This window comes from Papaver somniferum, chromosome 8 (genome assembly GCF_003573695.1).
Source record: "Papaver somniferum cultivar HN1 chromosome 8, ASM357369v1, whole genome shotgun sequence".
Taxonomy (NCBI): domain Eukaryota; kingdom Viridiplantae; phylum Streptophyta; class Magnoliopsida; order Ranunculales; family Papaveraceae; genus Papaver; species Papaver somniferum.
In genome coordinates this window covers 108867949-108891113 of record NC_039365.1, presented here as the reverse complement: position 1 = coordinate 108891113, position 23165 = coordinate 108867949, and the positions used below count along the sequence as shown (strand labels likewise).

The window sequence follows — 23165 nt, the reverse complement described above, 5'->3', positions numbered from 1 at the left end:
GGATAATTATGGTGTCAAAACTTATGTCTTAAACTTATTGTCGAATTATGTTTGGTTATATTCCTAGTTTATGAATGACTGAATCTGGTTTATTTTGAAAAGTGTTTGTGTTTGTCTAAGATGCGGCAAAAGAACCAACTACAATGTGTGTGTGCAAAAAATGCATGATTCTGGAAGTTTTTTCTGCCACAATCGGTTTACATTAACATGTATAAAATCCGATCCTAACAATTCTCCAGGGTTACAATTTCAGAATCGGGGTTTGAGGTTTTACCACATAGACCGATTCTCTAAAGATTGTTCACCTAGTTTTTAAGTTTTCAGAATCGGTTTTTAAGGATACTTCTAAAATCCGATTCTGAAAAAAACAAAAAAATCCAGAGTTTCACAACTGGTTTATGTGGGCATCCCATGTAATCTGATTCTAGTGAGGAAAACTGACAATGTTTCTGTAACTTTTTTTTTGCCTAGAATCGGATTACAAGTGACATATTAAAGACCGATTCTTGAGAGGCACATTTTATATGATTTTGCAAGGACGCAATCTGACTATGTGGACATACCTAAACTCCGATTGTTTGAATTGAATTTGAAATAAATATTCGTTGAGTCCTTATGTATATAAGGAAACCTCTTTGAGTCATTCCCATATCACACACCTAGCCTAGAAAATGGAATGGGAACCGTATGAAGATTTGTGTCTCGTTAAATCGTTTGCTAATACGTTTCGTGAACGTCCGAACGAAATCTATTCAATGTTTTGGAAGAGAGTTAAAGAGTTCTTTTTCGGGCGTACCGGGAATTCCAATAACCGCAAATGGAGAGACTTGGCATTCCGATTCAACTACATTAAAAGTGCAATGCGAGAGTATGTTAAAGTTAGAAATATGGTGTACCAACATTAACCACAAGCTCCTCCTAAAGAAAAAGTGAGTAATCCGATAATATTTATATTTATGTCATCTTTAAAAGTTCACATACTAACATTTAAGAATTCACTGAATTTCAGCTGGAACGTTTCAATGGGCTATGGAGAATTCGTAATGAGGAAACTAAGTTCATTCACCACAAAGAATATACGACGTTGTACCGACGTGCTCGGAGGTTCATTGACGAACATTTGATGTGTCAAATTCTAGAATACCCATACTGAATCCTATATACGTAATGCGCTAAATTCCTAAACTATGTAATGAATATTTTGTTTTCTGAAAGTAAAACACAATCGGATTATGTGGGCATATATAAAAACCGATTCCTACAATCGGTTTATTTTGGTATTGAAAAAACCCGATTCTGGATTTACTTCATCTTTTGAGAAAACTCAACCCAGAATCGGTTTACATCTGCACTAACATCAACCGATTCTGGATCGAGTTTTGGAAAAAAAAATTTAAATTTTTTCAAGTTTTTGATGATGAATTAATGGCAGTTGAATTCGGGGTTAACTTGATTAAACATCATTTAATCATCCAAATTAGTATTAATCAATTAGGGGTAGTTTTGCCATTCAGTAAAATAAATTATTCATTTTTGTCTTGTAGTCGTAGGCCCAAATTAATCACAGTAGCCTCAATTTATCCAGGTAAATAAGAATTTTTTTTGAGACCTTCGTATTTATTTTTACACCCTTCTTACCTAATAGGACCCATTTCTGGAGGTGAAATTTTAAAGTAAAACTCTCGCCTCTATAGGAGATGCTCTTGAAAGAAAAAGAAATGAAATTTTCACTTAAGACTCCGGTAGTTTACCTCTTCTTTACCAGAGTAACAACTTCAGTTTCCAATAAATTCCAACGGGATGGAAAAAATCATGGTAGACCTCAATTTAGCTAGGTAAAATTGTAACTTTCAATTTTATAGATAATAAAATTATAAACAGAAACAATTTGAGTGGTGGGTCTTGGTAAGTTTGTGTTCGAGCTTATTGCTTGAGGTTGAGGGAGAGAGAGTATCAGAGACTCAGAGAGAGAATGATGGCAGCATACCTTAGAGTTGGAACATTTTCTTCCTCGTACTCTCTTTTCCCTTCTCCTCCTCGTCTCCTGCCTATCAAACTCAAGAGATACTCTAAAGGATCCATACTAATGGAAACTGCAAGATGAAACTTAGCTTATATAAAGACAACTCTCTTTATTGATGTTTAGAAAATCTCTCAAAACTAAACACAAGTTCTAATCTTGCTCATATGATCAACCACAACTTTGGTGTTCATATATATAGAGAACTATGAATCCCTTTTCCTAGTCCTATTACCTTATTACATGTCTTTCCTTTTCTTAGAACTAGATGACTTCTAATTCCCCTAGGATTACATCAATTTCCTAATCTTGTCCTAACCAGCTTGTTAGTGACTTCTATGTTAAAGTTTAACCAACATTCTCCCCGTTAAGCTTCAACCTTACCCGTGACATATCTTGTACTCCAATCAATTGTCTCATTTCTTCAAACTTGATCCGAGCTAATGCCTTTGTCAATATATCTGCTTTCTGCTCAGTTCCAGGTATGTGTTCTACGTTAATAACCTCCTTCTCGATGCATTCTCGTATGAAATGATACCTTTTGTGAATGTGTTTCGTATTCCCATGAAACACTGGATTTTTAGTGAGTGCAATTGCAGACTTATTATCAATCTTGATGAGAAGTTTTTCAGGTTCTCTTCCTTTGATTTCACCCAACAGTTCTTGAAGCCATATTGATTGTTTAGCTGCTTCTGTTGCGGCCATGAACTCAGCTTCGCATGATGACAGAGCTACTGTGTCTTGCTTCTGTGAACACCATGTAATAGGTGCTTCTCCTAGATAAAATATATGACCAGTTGTACCTTTTCCATCATCTTGGTCAATATTATGACTGCTGTCACTATACCCAACAATTCCTTTTGATCCTCCTCGACCATACTTCAATCCACAACTGATTGTTCCTCTTAGATATCTCAATATCTGCTTTATTACATCACTATGAGACTTGCGTGGACTCTGCATATAACGGCTTGCTATTCCCACAGAGAAAGCCAAATCTGTCTTGTGTGTAATAATTATCTTAGGCATCCAACATTTCTTCTATAACTCGTTGAATCAATCTCTGCTTCTTCTTGTGCCTTTGAAACTTTAAGTCCAAACTCCATTGGTATCTTAGTTGGATTACAAGTTTCAAGTCCTGCTTCTGTCAGAATTCTCCTTGCATAAGCTTCTTGTTTAATCTGAATCCCATTGGTATTGATGATTATGGGTCCTTTGCCTTCATCAATTACTTGACCCCATCTCATGTGAAACATTCCTGGATCTCTACTTGGTCCATCATTAGTTTCTTTTCAGTTCCAGTTTGCTTTTTCATCGAATACCACATCTCGACTCACTATTACTCTTTTCGTTGTTGGATTGAATAATCTGTAAGCTTTGGATCCAGGCTCAATTCCTAGATTCACAAGAGTCTGAGATCGATCATCCAGTTTCTTAAGAGTTGCAGAATCAACTTTTGCGTATGCTTTGCAACCAAACACTCTTAAATGACCTATGTTTGGTTTTCTCTTTCGCAAACTTTCATATGGAGTCATGTCTTTCAGAGCTTTCGTAGGTATCCTGTTTATTAGGTATGTGGAGTGTCGTACAGCTTCTCCCCATAGATAATTAGGTACCTGCATATCCTTTAAAGAACTTCTTGTCATCTCCATTAGAGTCATGTTTCTCCTCTCCACCACTCCGTTTTATTGTGGTGTATATGGTGCTGTGAGTTTCCTTTTGATTCCATTTGACTCACAGAACTTGTTGAACTCTACGGAAGTGAACTCTCCTCCTCTATTAGTTCTAAGCATTTTGACCTCCTCTTTTAACTCTTTTTCTCTCAGATTTCTGAAAGCTTTGAATCTGTCAAATGCTTCACTCTTTTCTTTCATAAGAATAGACCACATATATCTTGAGAAATCATCTATAATAATAAATATGTATTTGTTATTTGCAAGGGTTTTTGGTGTAATAGGACCACATAAATCAACATGAAGAAGCTCTAATGGCTTTGAGGCTCTGAATGTTGTTGCTTTTGGAAAACCTTGACGCGTTTGTTTCCCAACTAAACATGATTCACAGATCCTTGATTCATTGTTTATCTGTGGTAGCCCTCGAACCATCTTGTTCTGAGACATTGCCTATGTGTCCTAACCTTGCGTGACACTTCCATGTCTGATCTTCCAGTCTCATATTCAGACATAATGGCCTTCCAATCATGAGACTTATCTTGTAGAGTCTATTCTGTGAGCGTGAGACTCTAACTAAAAGTCTTCCACTTGGGTCATGAACTGTTAGATAATCTTGTCGCATTCTAACATCACATCCAACTTCTGTAGCTTGTCCTAAACTTAGAACGTTGCTTTGTAAGTTTGGGATGAAGTAGATGTTTGTGACAAGCTTCTGTTCTCCGGTCTTTCTCTGAAATAGAATTGATCATTTCCCTTCAATTTCTACAGAAGATCCATCCCAAAACTTCAATTGTCCTTTGGTTTTCTCATTGAGTTCAGAAAAGTAGTGTCTCTTACCAGTCATGTGATTGCTGGCTCCATTATCTAAATACCAGATTCCTTCTTCTCCATCCTTTGATTCGTAGTTCTTTGGTATTAGTTTCCCTTCGTTTAAGAATACAACTTCGTGCATGAAAAGAGATGTATCTGCTTCCCTTGTTTCATTATTGTTTGCTTCTTCCATCTTTTGTATTCTTTCAGGGCATACAGATGAGAATAGAGCTGGCAAACCAAGCCAAAACCCGCGGGTTGGCCCGTCCCGTCCCGTGAAAACCCGCACCCGTCCCGGATGGTAACTAAACAAGACGGGCGCGGGTTGTATAATTAGTGGCTTGTGAAGAAACGGGTTAACCCGGCCCGTACTGTGAAACCCGCGGTTGGCCCGTAAACCCGTAATTTCATTCCCGTCTGCAACCATTTCTTCCCTGAAAATTAAGATCCACAGATGAAAACCAAATTCTGGTGAGGTAATACCTTGGTTTGAGATCAATATATCAAAGCTACCACAAAAATAATGTGTTCAGAAATCAAATCTTCAGATAATTCATCTATAGCTATAGCCTATAGGTTGTTGTATTTATAGAAATCACTGTGAAACATATTTAATTTGAAGAGGCAAAGACTAGTCATCCCATCGTGATAGAAAAACTACAGGTGGAGCGTCCGATTTACTAGAATAGGATAACCATACCTTCCAAAGTGTGCAGCGTAATGCAAAGCCGTCCATCCACGAGAGTCGCGGAAATCCAAGGAGAGGCCAGAACGTGAAAACGGTCGAACAGCCCAAGTATAACCTAAAATTGCACACAAATGAATTATCCCAAGACCTTGATGATCACGAGCACTGATCTTTGACCCCTCAATTACTCTTTCCAAAAGCCACTCATGTAATTTGTTCTTCAAAGTGATCTCAAACAAACTTTTTTGCGCCTGTTGAAATGAGATATCATTGTTCATAGCTGACTTAATCAAATAGTCCCAATCTTTGATAATGGATGAGGTTGAGTGTGCAAACTTTTTTGCTTCCTTTAACACAGTTGGAGATGCCTTGTTTGATAGGATGCTCAGGCTGTTGCTTGATGAGAAGAGCAGATGTGCAAGCCTAATCTGAATCTGGAATTCATCCCTGCTAGGTTCATCGTTAGGTGAAGCCACCTCATTTACCACTGAAGGAGAGCGATACTCAAAACTCATAACTTGGCTAATAGGAGTTTGACCATCCATGCTCAAATGTAGGTTTACCAACCCAGGAGAATGTGGTAAAGCCTTGCACCGATATACCCCGTGTTGAATCATTTCAGCTGGAATACATTCGTCACCTAATATCATAAGTAAATCCGAATCGGCAAGATGTGATGGTCCTCCATTAAAATATCCGATCACTATGACCTGTGAAAGTCATAGTCATTAAAAAAGACAATGTAAGTAAGATGACTAATGAGATTTCCATACTACCAGGGAGTGGCGAAACCAAAATACTGAATGGAATGAGGAAAAGCACCTTTGTTTCTTCAGATGAAAAAGCCCATGTAGGTGAAATTTCAGTAATGGTGAAAACTTGTTTATGCATAGAGGAGTGATGATGATCCACTTCCCCATTTATATTCGATCCATAACCATTTGAAATCGAGGATCCACCCGATGGATTGTCTAATGAACCTGGGGATTCGGTCATCACGTAGTTCATCCACCTTCCGAAACTGTCTTGTGCCAGCAAACCATCTGCACCCTCTACCATTGGCTCAAAGCCTTCTTTCCCGACATTTGAGTTTGCTTGAGTAACCACAGTCTGAAAGTGTCCACCGGTTGGAAGTGTACCATCAATTGAAGGATGCACAGAAGTTGTGTTTGTAGAACCGTGAAAGGATGAATCGTGCTTATTTACATTGTCAGATGGAAGAAGGCCCACTGAGTTCCTCATATCAACACCACTAATTTGATTCTCTGAAATCTCGTTCTTGAACTGAGCTGCAGTATCAACAGCACCACCAATCGAATCTCCTTTTGCAACCGATTAAACCCATTTCATCTTCACAGCATCGACAACTCCTTCAATTCCTTGACAATGACTATGAACCCATCTTGATTCTTCCCTGAACTCTTGATTCAAACCCACAATTCCTATGGCTTCTTCTTCTCTGAATTTCATATCTCAGAAACAATCGTAACAGATAAAATTACCTCAGACCCATCTTTCAATTTCACATACACATGAACCCATCACTGAACATCAACATAACTTTAACTACAAATACATGCAGCTCCACTCCATCCCAAACTCAAGCCTTAGTTCCATTAGTACCAACAAAACTCGATAATTGAAACAACTCGATTCAGAAACTAAAATTAAATCAACTGAGAGGCTTACCCAAGCATTAGCGTCCTCTGAATTGCTATTTCCCTAATTCATCTCCACTGAACCCTAGAATTATCATCTCAAATCTTGAAATCGATCACCACCATAAATTTCTTCACTCGAAACTTGACTTCATCATCAATTCTAACCTAATTCATTCAACCTACTCAATACGCATCCATAATAAGCAACTGCACCATCTAAAACAACCCTTCCTCCCGATCTGTGATTAACTCAAAAATAGCAGAAACCCTAGTCTTCAAATTTGTAATCCTACTAACACCAAAACATCAATTAAATGAGAACCCCTTTGTTCTTCATCTATCATCACTCGATTACTATCAATTTCATTCAGTTCCCAACTCCAATCTAAAAACCCTAATTAACTGAGTAACATCATCAGCTTCTTCCTTCCCGAACTCGATAAACATCAACACCACCACCAACCGTCAATCCTTAACATAACCCCTACGATGGTCAATCTCAGAACCTAGATTTCTCTCAAACTCGCAGAGAATAAGAAGAAGAAGAAGAAGAAGGAGCACCCGTTTCTCGATTTTGAGAATTTATGGTTTTCTTTATTTCTAGTTAACCCGTGAGCACCCGTGAACCCGCGAGTTTTACCCGGGACGGGCACGGGTGGGATAAATGACCACCCGTGAAGAATTTCAACCCGTGAGCTCAGGCTTGTATTAACCCGTAACCCGCGGGTTGGTCACAAGCCAGACCCGTCCCGCCCGTTTGCCAGCTCTAGAGGAGAAGTGTCACGGTTTATCACATCTGTAACAAATAATGTTTGATCTATCCTTCTTTTCTTTCCCTTGGTTTTGATCATTCTTACTTGTTTTTCTATCTTGTGAGTTAAACCTTCCTCCCCTTCCTCGGCCTCTGTTTACTCTACCACCTCGACCTCTTCCTCTTGTCGCAGAGTTTTGTTGGTAAGAGTTTGTGTACAAGAGTTTTCCTTGAGTTTCTCCATTGTTTTCTTCATCAAGGATTCTCTCTTCATATGCTTTCAATCTTCCAATTATATCTTCATAGCTAGTCTTCTTTAAATCTAAGACTTGTTCGAGAGAAGCTATGATAAGAATATACTTGGATCTTGGTAAACTACTGAGAAACTTATTTACCAGTTTATCTTCATCAATGGATTGTCCAAGTGACGCAGCTTTTGAGGCTATCTCTGATAGCTTTCCTGCAAATCTATCAATAGTATCAGTGTCTTTCATCTTCACTCTTTCAAATTCAGACATTAAGGTTTGCAGACGGGCTTCTTTAACTCGATCAGCTCCGAGATTACGTGCCTTTATTGCATCCCAAATTTTCTTTGAAGTTTCCTGTTCACCAACTTGTAGAACAAGACATTCTGGTATTGCTTGAAAGAGTAATCCAATGGCAACATTGTTTTTGTCTGGGTCCAATGTACCAGGATCAATTGTTTCCCAAACTTTGTAGATTTTCATCAGTACCTTCATTCTCATGGCCCATACTGTGTAGTTTGTGGCGTTGAGGATTGGAACTTGTATTGATGGTGGCGTGAACTGTTTTGCACCCACAATGGTGGTTTCGTTTTCCATGGCTCAGAAACAAGCTCTGATACCAATTAATGGCAACTGCAAGATGAAACTTAGCTTATATAAAGACAACTCTCTTTATTGATGTTTAGAAAATCTCTCAAAACTAAACACAAGCTCTAATCTTGCTCATATGATCAACCACAACTTTGGTGATCATATATATATAGAACTATGAATTCCTTTTCCTAGTCATATTACCTTATTACATGTCTTTCCTTTTCTTAGAACTAGATAACTTCTAATTCCCTTAGGATTACATCAATTTCCTAATCTTGTCCTAACCAGCTTGTTAGTGACTTCTACGTTGAAGTTTAACCAACACACACCATCTACAAGTAAGTGATTACTTCATCAGTTCTTCAACTAAATTTACAAATAATTATGCTGACAACTGCCAGTGAAGGAATTGATTGTTGCTGGGTCAAAAGAACAACTTTTTAGAGTTGATTTTGATTGAATTGGGTTGTTGTTTTTGCTATATTTTGTTTGTTACAGCGGCATCTATGAGTGAGGACCCAATTACAAATTGGATAACCAAGGAAGGAAAGGCAACAAAGATTACTAGAATTTCTCCTGTTGGTGGTGGTTGCATCAATTTTGCATATCGATATGACACCGATGCTGGCTCCTTCTTCGTAAAGACAAACAGGCATTTTCATTTGTTCTTCGACGAATTGAAACCACTTGTCTAGCTAAAGCATGTTTCTAAAAAAAAACCACTTAATTCCTAATTACTTTTTAGGTGGCTTTTTTAGTTTGTGAACCTGATACTAATTCCATTGCCAATAATCTGTCCACTGGATTCTTTTTACCACAATGATCTTTTGATTTTTTCATGTGAAACAGAAATTTACTTCCATGTATTTTATGTTGATTTTGAATTAGGAGGATAGGAGTGTCGATGTTTGAAGGAGAAGCTCTTGGTTAACTGCGATGCATGACACTAAATCAGTTCGTGTGCCCAAACCGCTAAAGGTAAGCACATTTCGTGTGCACGGGCCTAATTTGGTACCTACTCATTTACACTAGTTATTCATGTACAATGATGATTGGAGACATACATAGATTTGGGTTTTAACTCTTCTAGGTAGGATCATTACCTTCTGGAGGTTCCTTCATTATTATGGAGTATATTGAGTTTGGTTCATCTAGAGGTGATCAGGTGAGCCATTTTATTATTTCCTTTGTCCACCTGTATGCTAAAGTATCGGAGGAAATGATTACAATCAACATATATGTTCAGTCAGTTTTAGGGAAGAAACTAGCAGAAATGCATAAGGCGGGGAAGTTGAACAAAGGCTTTGGTTTTGATGTTGATAATACTATTGGCAGGTGAAGTTTTTTTCAATCATCTTTTAATTACTTCTAATAGATACTGATTTTATATGTATCATAGACCTTTACAAACAAGTTCTGATGTGCAACCATTCTCCGTTCCTTACTTTCTTCTCGGGAAACCAAAATACAGATCACTTATACATTAGATTGACTATGTATCACAGGATTTGTCGTTATTGTTGGCTTATCCTCTCTACCACGTTGTTGAAATTTCATAATCTAGCGTGCACAACAACTTTATACACGACATGCTTTCCAGACCTCCACCCGAACTTTGAAATCTTATTTAATGTATTAAGTCTTGGTGTTTAACCTCCCACTTATGCGTAAGTAAATTGAGTCAAGCTTCTGAGTTAATGAAATATTGTTATACCTTATTTCTATATTTTGTTTCTTGTCGTTCTTAGTGGTGCACTCCATTGTTGCTTTTGACCGAGCAAGTCCTGTTGGATCAATGATTGAGGTTTTGTACAACAGCACCTGTAATCACACTCAAAAAGGTCGACTAAGATTAGAGTAACAATCGAATAGGTTTCAGGCGGAGAACATAATGTCCCAATAAGGCACATATTGTCAGATCAACCACAACATGGATACTGAGGTGTTATTATCTATTGTTAAGCAACTAACTCAGTCAGCCTAGAGTATGCTTTCAGCTCAATCATCCTCAAGACTAGCTAACCATAAGCAGTGACTGCGTGTATCTCGTTCAATTCTAGTTAGCTATTTTACCGTCTTTAAATTTCTATCTCTGTAACAATCTCATATATAAATAAGACATTAATCTCCACAGGTGAAGTGTGGAAGATATTATCACCAAAACCCTGTTCTAACTTGGTATCAGCTTTTTGATCCAAGCCACCCTTCCGCATATCAAAAAAAAAACACACAAAACCGAGTAAACCACCAAATACAACTCTGATCAATCAATGGCAGACACAACAAACATCCTTCATCAGGTGCAAATTCACCATCTAGTAACCTTGAAACATACCGAAACAAATCATCTGCTATGAAAATCTCAGTTTAAACCCATTCTTAAGGGTCATGATCTCACAGGTTTCATAGATGGAACAAAACAAAAACCATCAAAAACACTACCAGGCGGTGTAACCATAAATCCTAGTTTTACTGCTTATGAATCACAGGACTCCCTAATAGTTGGATGGCTGAATTCAACATTGCAACCCAAAGTGTTAAGCACAGTGGCAAGACTTGACACGGCTAAAGAAATATGGGACAAGTTGGAATCAGAATATGCACCCAAAACATTTGTTCATCAAATGAACCTGAAGAAACAACTTCACAACCTCTCAAAAGGTAATAAGACTCTGAAATCTTATTTGACTGATGCTAAAGTTCTGTTTGCTCAATTAGCAGAATCAGGTTATACAGTATCTGGTGATGAAAAGAAGCAAGCCATCTGCAATGGCTTAAATCAAAGCTATGATCCAATTGTCACTGCTCTCACTACCATTGAGGGTATGGACATTGATCTCTTTTACTCTCATCTTTTAACATTTGATATGAGGCTAGAGCAACAACTAGCCTTGATTCAGTCACCATTAGCCAATGTAGCTGTGTCTACCACAGCAACATCAAGCAACAGACAGGACCAAAGGAGATATGCAGGTCCAGGATCTCAGTATCAGCAGCATACAAATATGAATTTCAGGAGAAACAACAACAAAAATAAAAACAACAACTATCCTTCACAGCGCAATAACCAACAGCAGTCACAAAATGATACAGGCACAGGACCCAAGTGCCAAATCTGCAAGAAAAGGAATCATCTTGCGGATAGATGTTGGTTTCGTTATGAGAAACCTAACAACAATCAGCAACGCCAACCAGATGCTTACATAGCTCTACCTGGTGGACACCAAGCCACAGAGTGGGTCACAGACACAGGAGCTACCAATCATCTGACTGCAAATATGAGTAATCTGACAATACCTCATGAGTATGATGGCACCGAACAGGTGCAAGTGGGTAATGGTAATTCATTGACTATTTCTCATATTGGTAACAGTTCCTTTACCAAAAATTCCAGATATTTTTGCTTGAATAATGTTTATCATGTACCTGAAATCAAGTGTAATCTACTGTCAGTGTCTAAATTCTGTAAATACAATGCAGTTTTCTTTGAGTTTCACAAATCTTTTTTTGTTGTGAAGGACAAGCACTCGGGGCTACCGCTGCTGAGAGGACTTGAAAGCAATGGTATGTATGTCCTAGATGGAGTCAGTGAGCTGGATCATCCAATAAAACCACAGGCAAACGTCGCTTCTAGTTTACCATTATGGCACCAGAGATTAGGTCATCCCATGTTGCGCACGGTCTCAAGAATATGCCATCAATTTTCCCTTCCTGTTGCTAATAAAACCTTTGATTATTGTCACTCTTGCCACATCAGTAAGAGCAAGAAATTGTCTTTCTCACTCAGTACAACTGTTTATGACAAGCCCTTGAGCTTGGTTGTTTCTGACATTTGGGTCTCACCTCACTTGTCAAGAACTGGTTTTCGTTATTTTCTTTTGATAATGGATGTCTTTTCTCATTATACCTGGGTCTTTCCACTTGTGCAAAAGTCAGATGCTCTTAAGACTTTCATTATGTTTCGGAAACAGGTTGAAAATCTAACTGACCATAAAATCAAAATATTTCAGTCAGACAATACCTTAGAATTTAAGAAATTCACTTCTTATCTCAATGATTCAGGAATTCAGCATAGATTTTCGTGTCCATATACGTCTCCTCAAAATGGCCTGGCAGAACGTAGAATACGTCATGTAACTGAGTCTGGTCTGGCTCTTTTATTTCATGCACACATGCCTCGTTCCTTCTGGGCTGATGCCTTTACAACAGCCTCTTTTTTTATCAATAGGCTTCCAAAGTCCAACTCAGAGTCAAAAACTCCACTAGAGATTTTTTTTCTAAAAAGTCCAGACTACTCTTTGTTGCGAGTTTTTGGTTGTCTTGCTTATCCTTGCCTTCGGCCATATAATGCTAATAAACTTGAACCAAGGTCTCTTACTTGTGTCTTCATAGGATATAGCAGTGCCCATAAAGGTTAATGTTTGCATAGAGAAACAAACAAGCTATATATATCACGTCATGTTAGGTTTGAAGAAAGATCATTTCCATTCCAGTCTCCTCGGCAGCGCCTGCCTCTTTTGTCTTGTTCAGGTAATGTACCGTCCAGCACTGGTGTTTTACTTTCTCATCCTTTTAAACAAGGTGTGTCTCCAGAACATCAGGATAATGCTCAATTTTCACAAGAGGTTCATGCTCCATCACCAGCTGCATCTTATGCTTCAAATTCTTCTGATATAAATAGCACTCCTGCACCGATATTGAATGACATGGAACCTGTTTCTACATCTGATTCTGTGTTATCTAACACAAGTGCTGATTCAACTAGGGTTCCTAATGAAACGGCTGTTTTGGTCCACCCTATGATGACAAGAGCTAAGTCTAGCATTACAAAGCCCATTCAGAAGCTTTGTCTGACTGCCACAAAGCATCCTCTTATGGAAGAGGATTTCATGGAGCCAACTTGCTACTCTATAGCCTGCAAGCTTCCTCAGTGGAGAAAGGCAATGGATGTTCAGATTAATGCACTAATTCGAAATGGTATTGGTGCCTTTTCAAGAAGGAATGAATGTTGTAGGTTCAAAGTGGGTCTTTCGTGTTAAACAAAATCCTGATGGAAGCATCAGTCAGCATAAAGCACGTCTGGTAGCCAAAGGGTTCAACCAACAAGCTGGAATTGATTATGGTGAGACATTCAGCCCCGTTATAAAACCTTGTACTATACGTCTTGTATTATCTGTTGCTGTGATGCATTGTTGGCCTTTGAAGCAATTGGATGTTGAAAACGTGTTCCTGCATGGAAACTTGGAGGAAGAGGTCTACATGAAGCATCCTGCTGGGTATGTTGATCCAAACTATCCAAATCATGTCTGTAAGCTGCATAAATCTTTATATGGCCTCAAACAAGCCCCACGTGCTTGGTTTTCTAGGCTGAGTGGCTATCTGGTTAAGCTTGGTTTCACAGGTTCTATATCAGACAGTTCTTTGTTTATTCTGAAAACTCATTTATGTGGATGACATTATTGTCACGGGATCTAATGCCTCAAAGATTCAGCAATTAATTGAGTCTCTTGGTTCAGAGTTTTCTCTGAAGGATATGGGAGATTTATCTTTCTTTTTGGGTGTAGAAGTCATCAAGAGTGACACTGCGCTGGTTCTTACTCAGAGAAAGTATGTTACTGATCTTTTGAAACGTACAAAAATGGATGGTGTGAAACCTGTGTCTACACCTCTAGCTGCAAATGAGAAAATTCAAAAAGGAGGCAGTGAGAGATTCAAGGATCCTTCTCTCTATCGTAGCGTTGTAGGTGCGCTGCAGTACTTACATCTTACTAGACCTGACATTTCTATTGTTTTCAATAAGGTGTGTCAGTATATGCATGACCCTTATATTGAGCACTGGGAACTTGTCAAACGGATTATCAGATATCTGAAAACTACCATAGACTATGGGCTTCATCTTAGTGCCTCATGTGATTTCTCCTTACATGCGTATTCTGATGCTGATTGGGCCGGCAGTCTGGATGATCGTCATTCAACGAGTGGTTATTGTATTTTCTTTGGTGGCAATCTTATTTCATGGAGTGCTAGAAAGCAGAAGACAGTCTCCAAGTCTAGTACTGAGGCTGAGTATCGTGGTATGGCGATTGCAACATCAGAAATTCTCTGGATTCAATCTTTGCTTCAAGAACTAGGCATCACCATTGCACCACCCTTGCTTTGGTGTGATAACCTAGGTGCAACTTACCTTGCATCCAATCCAGTTTTCCATGCCCGTACAAAACATATAGAGATTGATTACCATTTTGTTCGTGAAAGAGTCGCTATGAAACAGTTGCTGGTTAGATTCATCAGCTCAAGGGATCAGCTGGCATACATTTTTACCAAGGGCCTTTCTGCGCCAAGATTTCATCTTTTACGAGCCAAGTTGCACATTCGCCAGCTCACGTACAACTTGAGGGGAGGTGTTAAGCAACTAACTCAGTCAGCCTAGAATATGCGTTCAGCTCAGTCATCCTCAAGACTAGCTAACCATAAGCAGTGACTGCGTGTATCTCGTTCAATTCTAGTTGGCTATTTTACCGTCTTTAAATCTCTATCTCTGTAACAATCTCATATATAAATAAGACATTAATCTCCACAGGTGAAGTGTGGAAGATATTATCACCAAAACCCTGTTCTAACTTCTATCATTGTTCTAAGAAGTTCTTGTTCATTCCTCTGTAGTACACCACAAATAAATACATGGACATCAGACTGGGTTGATTTTTTCGCGGAACATAGATTGGGTTATCAGTTACAGTTAGCACGGGAAGAGCATGGTGATTCCGTCATTTACGAAAAAGGTGATTAAATACTGATATATTCAGAGTAACTCCCGGATTTTTTGTTTGTATAAATGCATTGGTTGACCTATTTGATTTGTTATCTTACAGGTCAAAGACTGGTCAAGAGTATGGGACGCCTTTTTGAGAATGTTACAATTGAACCATGCTTGCTACATGGAGACCTATGGAGTGGGAATATCAGCTCTGATAAGAATGGTGAACCTGTTATATTGGATCCTGCATGTTACTGTAAGTAGAAATCATTAATATCGAGTACTAGAATAGAGAATAAGCTCTGCTTACTTTGTTTTGGTAATCAAGATCTATGCAACTAATCACCATCAATTCTTTGTAAGAAGTAAAAAAGAATAGAAATGTAGTAAGCCTAATCTTTGTGCCACCTGCAAAGGAGGTTGGATTAAGGAGAAATCCAAAAGCTGTAGCTCCATGTTTTGTTTAAATGTTACCTTACCTATTAAGCTCTTTCTGTAAGATTTCCTCGGCTGGGGTTGCACACTAGTTAATGGAGTCTGTTTTGCATATAAACAGACTGATTTTAAGAACAAAGATTTCCAAGGACTGATTTTGCAGCTGCTTAATTATCTTCTTCTTTTTTCTTTGGTTTGTAGATGGTCATAATGAAGCAGAATTTGGAATGTCATGGTGTGCTGGATTTGGTGGACCATTCTACAGCTCATATTTTGAGGTATGCATATATTATTCTCAGAGGTTTGTTTTGCGAATACAGCACATGATAAAGACATGCACACACACACGCATATATATTATTCGCGGAGGTTTGCTTATTCGAGTGAGCCATTTTTTGGCTTGTCTCTTTTCTACTGTGCAGTCTTAATGTGGTCGAGCAAACCCACAATTTCTACTGGTCATTCTGAATGTACTAGCGCCTCTAAACAACTGACAAAATAAGCAGTTTCAGACCAATATTAATAGTGGCTGAACAAATCAACTCTGTATGTGCCTAGTCTGGTCTTTCTTCAAATGCTCCTATATACAGGCGTAGTACTTGGTTGGGTCATTGTTTTCGTATTCATTAGGACGGAAGTTCTCTGGGCGGAAGAATATAACGGGTAAATAGTTAGACATGTCTTTATATCATCATAAATCTGTAACCCTAATGACTCAGCCGCATGTTGTTACATCAAATGCTCTGACTGCGTTCATGCTGAACCACCAATTTTCTGCAAACATCTCAGAACTTTTTGGTTCCTGAAAGTTCTGTATAGAAATAATCCATATCTGTTTTGATTTGAGCTTACTTTCGTCGTTTTTGTTTCTGATTAATTATGATTCATATGATATATGCTACAGGTGATGCCCAAACAACAAGGATTTGAGAAAAGGAGGGATCTTTACATGTTGTATCATTACTTGAACCACTATAATTTATTTGGTTCGGGTTACAGATCATCTGCCATGTCTATAATAGATGATTATATAAGAATGTTAAATGCATAGTTTCTCATAAGCCGGACTATAGTTAGGATGATTATGAACGAGTTTGTGGTTGTTAATCCTTATGCAGTGTGCAAGCTATTCTGTATTGTCTACTTTTTTTTTTTAATTTTTTGATCACAGTTTTGTATTGTTTTTTTTTTGATGGATCAGTTTTGTATTGTTGATTATCGGCAAATTTTAGCTATTACTCTACGGACTTGCAAGTGTGATAACTGATATACTAAAAAAAAAATTAATGACCCCAATAAGGCTGGGATGAAGATGATGAAGATGAACAACATTGAGTAGCAGATGATGCATATATATACATCTCAAGTCAATGACGTTTTTAGGCTGCACCGAGCAAAATAAAATGTGGCCATATGACTTCTAAAAATGAGTAAATCAAAATTATAATTGTCCCCTGAACATGTATATAATTTCTGCCTAACTAAGCAAATCCAAATCCGATTAATTCAGGAAACATAAATGTAGAAAAATTATCAAACATAAGAAAGATTCTACATTCAGGTTATATTTTGTGCCGACTCAATGCAGATGAGCCAAGTCCAATTTGTTAAAAGGAGACAATTCAAAGTAAGTTCAATTGCCAAAACCATAAGCTGGATGATTCAACAAATCCCAGCTGACATTCCTCTATCTGTCTATGAAACTGGTGGCCGTCTCCTGCACAAATAAAGTAGCAGCATCGATATATGCAAGTGCACAATGGACCAACAAGTATATCACCCTCACACAATTTCACTGTCTAGGGTACTTAACATAAGCCAACATATATTTCATTTGTACAACCACCCAAGGACTATCTATAGCGTTTTCATACACTATTGTTTATATTGCATCTTCCTAAAACCTAAAAGATGAAACACTAGCAAGCTCGTCCACCAAATGCATGAGATGGTTGTCCTGCATAACTAAGGAAATACAAACTTGCATGTCTAGCACGGCTTTGTCAAATAGAAAAAGAACAAATGAGCATGTGTAACATCCATGTACTGATGAGGGGCTAAATCCTACACAAGTCGTGGTGTATGGGGTTTGTAGTTACAATGACCTAGAGATTCACGCTGCAGTAACATTTGAATATCAAAAAGTACTTTAGTTATCTATACCTCTTAGGTCGGCTTCTATCTTCCTCGTAGTCCATCACTCCACCTGGTTCAGCATAGCAGATCTCCTCGTGACCTCGAAACTCTGGGTCTGCCTGCTTAAAGTTGGTAACTTCTGCCACCACGTAAGTAAGACACATCGACCAGCATATCCAAATAATAAGAATACATATCTAAAATTTTGACATTCATCAACCCCCTGACAATTTGTACAGCATACAAATATTACTAAGACCAAAACTCTTAGATGGTGGTCAACTAGATTAACACAGTTTTTGAGATGGTCAAAGTCTCAAAAGAACATAGAGAGAAAATTACAGAGCATAATACTTCTGGATCAGATTAACTTTGTAATGAGACAAAAAGAAATTTTCAAGAAGAATATTTATAAGGTGCAACATGCAAAGCAGCACCAAGATAGAATTTTTCATGCTCGGCAGAAACTTCACAATGAAGGGGAACGAAATAAGGTAAAATATCAAAATAGATTACAACTGATAGACCAATCAATTAGTATGGGGTCTCCAAAATGACAGATACATAAAAGTTAGGAGGCATTCAACTGACCTTGAGGTTGAGGGTCTTCTTTACTTCCTCGACCCTGTCCTCAATTTCCTTCTGATGTTTCTTGTCTAACTCACTCCTAGTATCAGCCCATTTGATCTTATCTTGAATTGAAACAAGCAGATTGTCCGAAGTACTTAACCTAAAAAACAATACAACCATGACAATGATCAAACCATCAAGATGGCACCCAGCCAATGAAACTGAACACGTAACAATCTTAACCAAACAAACCAATCCTTAGCTGCTTCTATTTGAACAAATAACTTACCAGGCTGACAATGTCTGTATCATGCACCCTAGTTGCGCAGGTCTCAGGTCCCTACCTGCAGCAAATTGCACCTGCATTTCATATAAGCACGTATTAAAGGAATGAATTCGATAACAAAATTTGCAATGAAGTCTTCAAGCACTTGATTTAAAAAAAAAAAAAAAAAAACTTTGAAATGACAAGAATGTATTTCAGACCTCAAAGCATCTTCGCAACTGATCCAACTTCCCACGGACTATGCCCTACAAGAAGACAAAGGTAAGGGTTTGATTACCTTACAGATTTTTAAGAGAAGCCTCTATAAAAATGCTTAGCATGACATTCGAGTTGATAGAAATAACTGTTAACTATGGTAACTTCTGTGAATAAAATTATTAAATAATACGAATTTGGCAAGGTCACGGGATGATAAAGAATGGCTCAAAGATGCCATTGTTGATGGTCTGGGTTATTGAAAGTAACTTAATTCACTCGTGCACTTCATACAGCTAATGAGATCCACAAAGATGACTATTTAGACAGTATGGATGACAAGGGGTGGTGGGAACACTGACCATAGATTGGTACTAAATTGGTAACTAACAAGATTGAAATGAATCGTGAAAAAGGAAAAAAATGGCCTCTTCACAGTTGAAATCTCATAGAAAGAAGCTTCATATTCGACAACCATGGTAGAATACCAACGTTACCAAGTGACCAGCCTTTCTAACGAGCATTAACTGAGTATATGAATTTTGAAGGTAGATCATACTTCTAACACTACTTTGAACAATCCTTATCACCACTGTCACCTTTACTCTTTTGCAGAAACAAAAAGATGTTAACATGTAAACTAGGTAAAAAAAAAAGGAGCGCCGAGCAGGAGGGTGACTTACAGAATACATGCACTCATTGATTAGAAAGTCTTCAAGTTCGCGGACGTTAGAAACATCGAGCTCTACCATTAGCAGGTCATAAGGGAGTACCTGTGGAAATCCTCAAATCATTGGAGGTCAAAGTTTATAAAACTGAGATTTCCATAAGAAGTTACACTTATAAACATCATACAATCAATATAGCAGACAAATACTAATAGCGTCCACGAGCGTCTCAAAATGTATATTGAGGATTGAAAAAAATACATATTTATGGTGTAGTTCTAACTCAAAACAAGATTTGGACTTGGCAGAATGCCAACTCTTGTCTATACCAAACTTTCATTCCACTACAAAAATCACTGTATACCCTTAATATATAGAGTGGAGCATTTCATTTTTTTCGGAATAACTAAAACTACTATAGTGCACGATGCCCTTCGCTAAGAAATTTCCCTGACTTGAAGAGTGGTGGACTGCTTTATCCTAGAAAAATCAGGTGACCAAGTTATGCTTCATAGACACAACTCAAACTTGGTGCATCTCAGTCCCAACCAGAGATAGTGATATGATAGAAAATTAATCGTCAGAAAGATAGCTCCTAAAGCCATTCATAACTAAAAGAAAAATCCTTGATACAGACTAGTAGTAGGGACTCTTCTTTTTTTTTGCCTATTTAAACCGTTACACTTCCAAGACCTCAAAGAAGTTTCTGGAAGCCGAAACTTCAGAGTTATGTAGTAAGCTACACCATACCTTGTCTACCTCAGCCAGAGTGAGCAGACTAAGTTGCTTAAGTTTGCGAACTTGATTGGGTACCAGAGGTGGAAGAGAGCCAGCATTACCTGTTAAGACGTGAAAGTCAGGGTCAAACGCCATAATTCTCTTCCATACATGCATATCTACATTTAGCATTTCAGTAAACTATGCAGAAACAAACAAACTCATCATACAAAAACACATCTAACTGAACTACATAATGATGCCAGCACTGCTCATAGAAGAACAAGCAAGTGCTTCTTAAATTACACACGATATGTGACAATTAAGGGACTCAAGGTAGGGTCAATCGACACCTCAAATGGGTTAAAACAAGGAACCCTAAATAAGCAGAAATTTCTGGACTTACTTTTATAATCACTCCATGTGCCATGAGCAAACAAACGGAGTACATCAATATATACTGAAAACTCTGTTCCCTGAAGCTGCATTCAATCAGAAACAAGAAAAGTCAAAACATAATCCCGTCATATCTGCAAATAATAACATGAACTATAGACAATAGCACACATTGCAAAACCTACATAAAAAATAGGCTAGTAGGTGTTTCATGAGAATGTACTCTAACTACGGTTTCCAATTGAAGATAATATTTTACCACTCCATTTTTGGCATTAGTGGCCTGGACTCGTGCTGGACACATGAGTTTTTCACCTAACTCCATGTTCATTGATTGATATTCAACAGAATTTACAACTCGACCCACTAACTACTATTCCTTTTACTTTCTGATAGGGTTATATGACCAAACACTCACTAAATCATCAATTTCAGATTTCTAAGTGGTCGTTCAAAAGGTGATCATATTAAGCAAATACAGAATGTCCACCCTACTAATGTTACACCCAAACCGACTTATCAAAACTCAAACTCAAGCTGGAAAATCCTGCAAAACATCTCAACTACTAGCTAAACTTTCAACCGACCTTGAAAAGAAAACCCTAATTAGCATGTCTTCAGAAACCTAAATGTATTCTTTCTTTCGAACTACTAAACCATAATTATCAGATCATAATTTGAATTTAAAAAGAAAACATGTACCCTAACATGACTAGGAACAACTCAACATATTCAACAAAATAAAATTGCGAAAAAGAAAAGTTTAGGGTAAGGAAAACAGACCTGAATGATACTAGGAACAGAAAGAATCTCAGAGAAAGCGAACAAAGAAGGATGAGAAGTAGCTTCAACGATTACATTAACAAGAGATGATCCCTTTTGATTCTCTGCTTGTTTTACAAAATAATCGATAAACTCCGCTTGTTTCTGCTCGATATCCATCACATTAACAACAACTATTACGGGAAAAAGAGAGTAGAGGAGTGAGTTAGGGTTCTGAGATTTTTTTTCTAGGAAACGAAAATCTTCAAACCCGTAAACTAGTTGGGAAGGGTTTGCTCTGTAGGTTTTTTATTGTAAGTATAAAAAAGGGAAATAGGCCTTTTGAGGAAGAATTAAAAAAATATATAAATTGGTATACATTGAATGACTAATCTATCCCAGGATATTTAAGTGCCGAACTGTTCACATCCCGGTTTTTGTCTGGACGGTGAACCGACTGAAATTTGGGTACCAAGAAAAGTTTCTCTTTTTTCTTTTTTTTATAAGCCAGCATTTGATAACAGAGAAGGAAACAATTCCATGGAATCAGTTTTCTGGGGAAGGCAGGAAAAGACTTTTCATGGAATTAAGTTTAAAACATAGGAGTACTTTAGATTTACAATTTTTTAGAAACAGATTTTTGATAAAACGAAGGAAAACATGTTATTTCCATCGAACCATAACTAATTTTATGGAGTTAACTCCTATCAAACGCAATCTAAGAAACCTTTAAATTAAAAAATTTAATAAACAAACATCGATTGGCTAACTCTAAATGAGGAAGCCTTACAAGGAATGAAAATTACGAGTTCAAACCAGAAACAATGAGCGAACAACCATCGATATATCTCAAGGATAAGATATGATACGATGTCGAACACACATGTGTTGCCTCATTAAAACCTTGGCAAGAAAAATCCATGGGGATAAAATCTTGACAATAAAAAAGAGTGCAGCGCTATAAGTCCGGAAATAAAAACATAGCCATAAAAGTGTCGGCTTAAACTAAGTAAAAGTATATCTTCAATGAACAAAAAATATGGGTGTATTGTATATCTTTCCTTTATACAGCAAATATAAAAAATTCCGGGAAGCATAACGCTTTCCCACTCTAAACCACATAATCTGGGTTCTTTTTTCCTGCAAACTCTAATTCGCAACTTCACACCATGAATCTTATTCCTCTTTTTATCTAAACCCATAACCATTGTCACTAACAAGATGCATTGTGATAAGCATTCTTGGGTGTTCATCAATTGTCAATCGATTTTTCTTTAATCCATATTGCGGGTATCTCGATATCAAATAAGGTTTTTTTATTCAATCCTTGAATCTCAAGAAAAGTGGTGTGATGGTTGGCATGCTCCCTCCCACTGCGGAGGTAGGGGTTCGAACCCCGTGATTTTCAAAAATAGCTCCTTAAGGAATTAAGGATGTAGTCCAAGACCACTATTCCAAACCATCAAAAGAAAAAACAATAGTTACGGGGTGTAACCCTAATTTAACCTATGATTTGAATATGGGACACACTTTTTCTTATTTGTTGGTCTTGTGAAGTTGTTTTTCTTGCATTGCTCAGTTGGTACTTGGATTTCATAACGATGTTTCTACCTCATAATTCTTCTGCAGAAGCCGGATTATTTCCCCTTTCAAGGTACTATTCACTACCCTTTTTCTAATTTCATAGTTATTTTATTGTATCTTGGGAGATTAGTTTCAATAGGTGGAAAAATCGCAAATTTATAACTAGGCAGATGGTTCTCCTCTATAAACAAAAACATTCAAATCAATTGGCCTCTTT

General features: G+C 37.6%; 2 protein-coding genes and 1 pseudogene across 5 annotated transcripts; 1 reads left to right on the top strand and 2 right to left on the bottom strand.

The window, feature by feature from the left end:
* Positions 1-1953: 1953 nt before the first annotated feature.
* Positions 1954-6661, bottom strand: LOC113305908 (calmodulin-binding transcription activator 6-like). The gene is made up of 5 exons (XM_026554896.1): positions 6625-6661; positions 6014-6513; positions 5204-5901; positions 4876-4937; positions 1954-2048 (listed from the first exon to the last, which is right to left on the bottom strand). Exons 1-5 carry the CDS (start codon positions 6659-6661, stop codon positions 1954-1956), a joined length of 1392 nt encoding a protein of 463 aa, XP_026410681.1.
* Positions 6662-6723: 62 nt separating this feature from the next.
* Positions 6724-16716, top strand: LOC113305907 (annotated as a pseudogene).
* Positions 16717-17029: 313 nt separating this feature from the next.
* LOC113302542 (COP9 signalosome complex subunit 7-like) lies at positions 17030-21887 on the bottom strand. Of its 4 annotated transcripts, none has more exons than XM_026551466.1 (9): positions 21386-21887; positions 20613-20688; positions 20240-20328; positions 19505-19594; positions 18827-18871; positions 18630-18700; positions 18362-18500; positions 17798-17892; positions 17030-17351 (listed from the first exon to the last, which is right to left on the bottom strand). In XM_026551466.1, the coding sequence occupies exons 1-9, from the start codon at positions 21542-21544 to the stop codon at positions 17330-17332; spliced, it is 786 nt and encodes a 261-aa protein (XP_026407251.1). In that variant the 5' UTR covers positions 21545-21887; the 3' UTR covers positions 17030-17329. The 4 variants fall into 4 exon arrangements, with proteins under 4 accessions (XP_026407251.1, XP_026407254.1, XP_026407252.1 ...); XM_026551469.1 differs by having other exon boundaries at positions 17798-17906; positions 21386-21885; XM_026551467.1 differs by having other exon boundaries at positions 17798-17889; positions 21386-21876.
* Positions 21888-23165: the final 1278 nt, after the last annotated feature.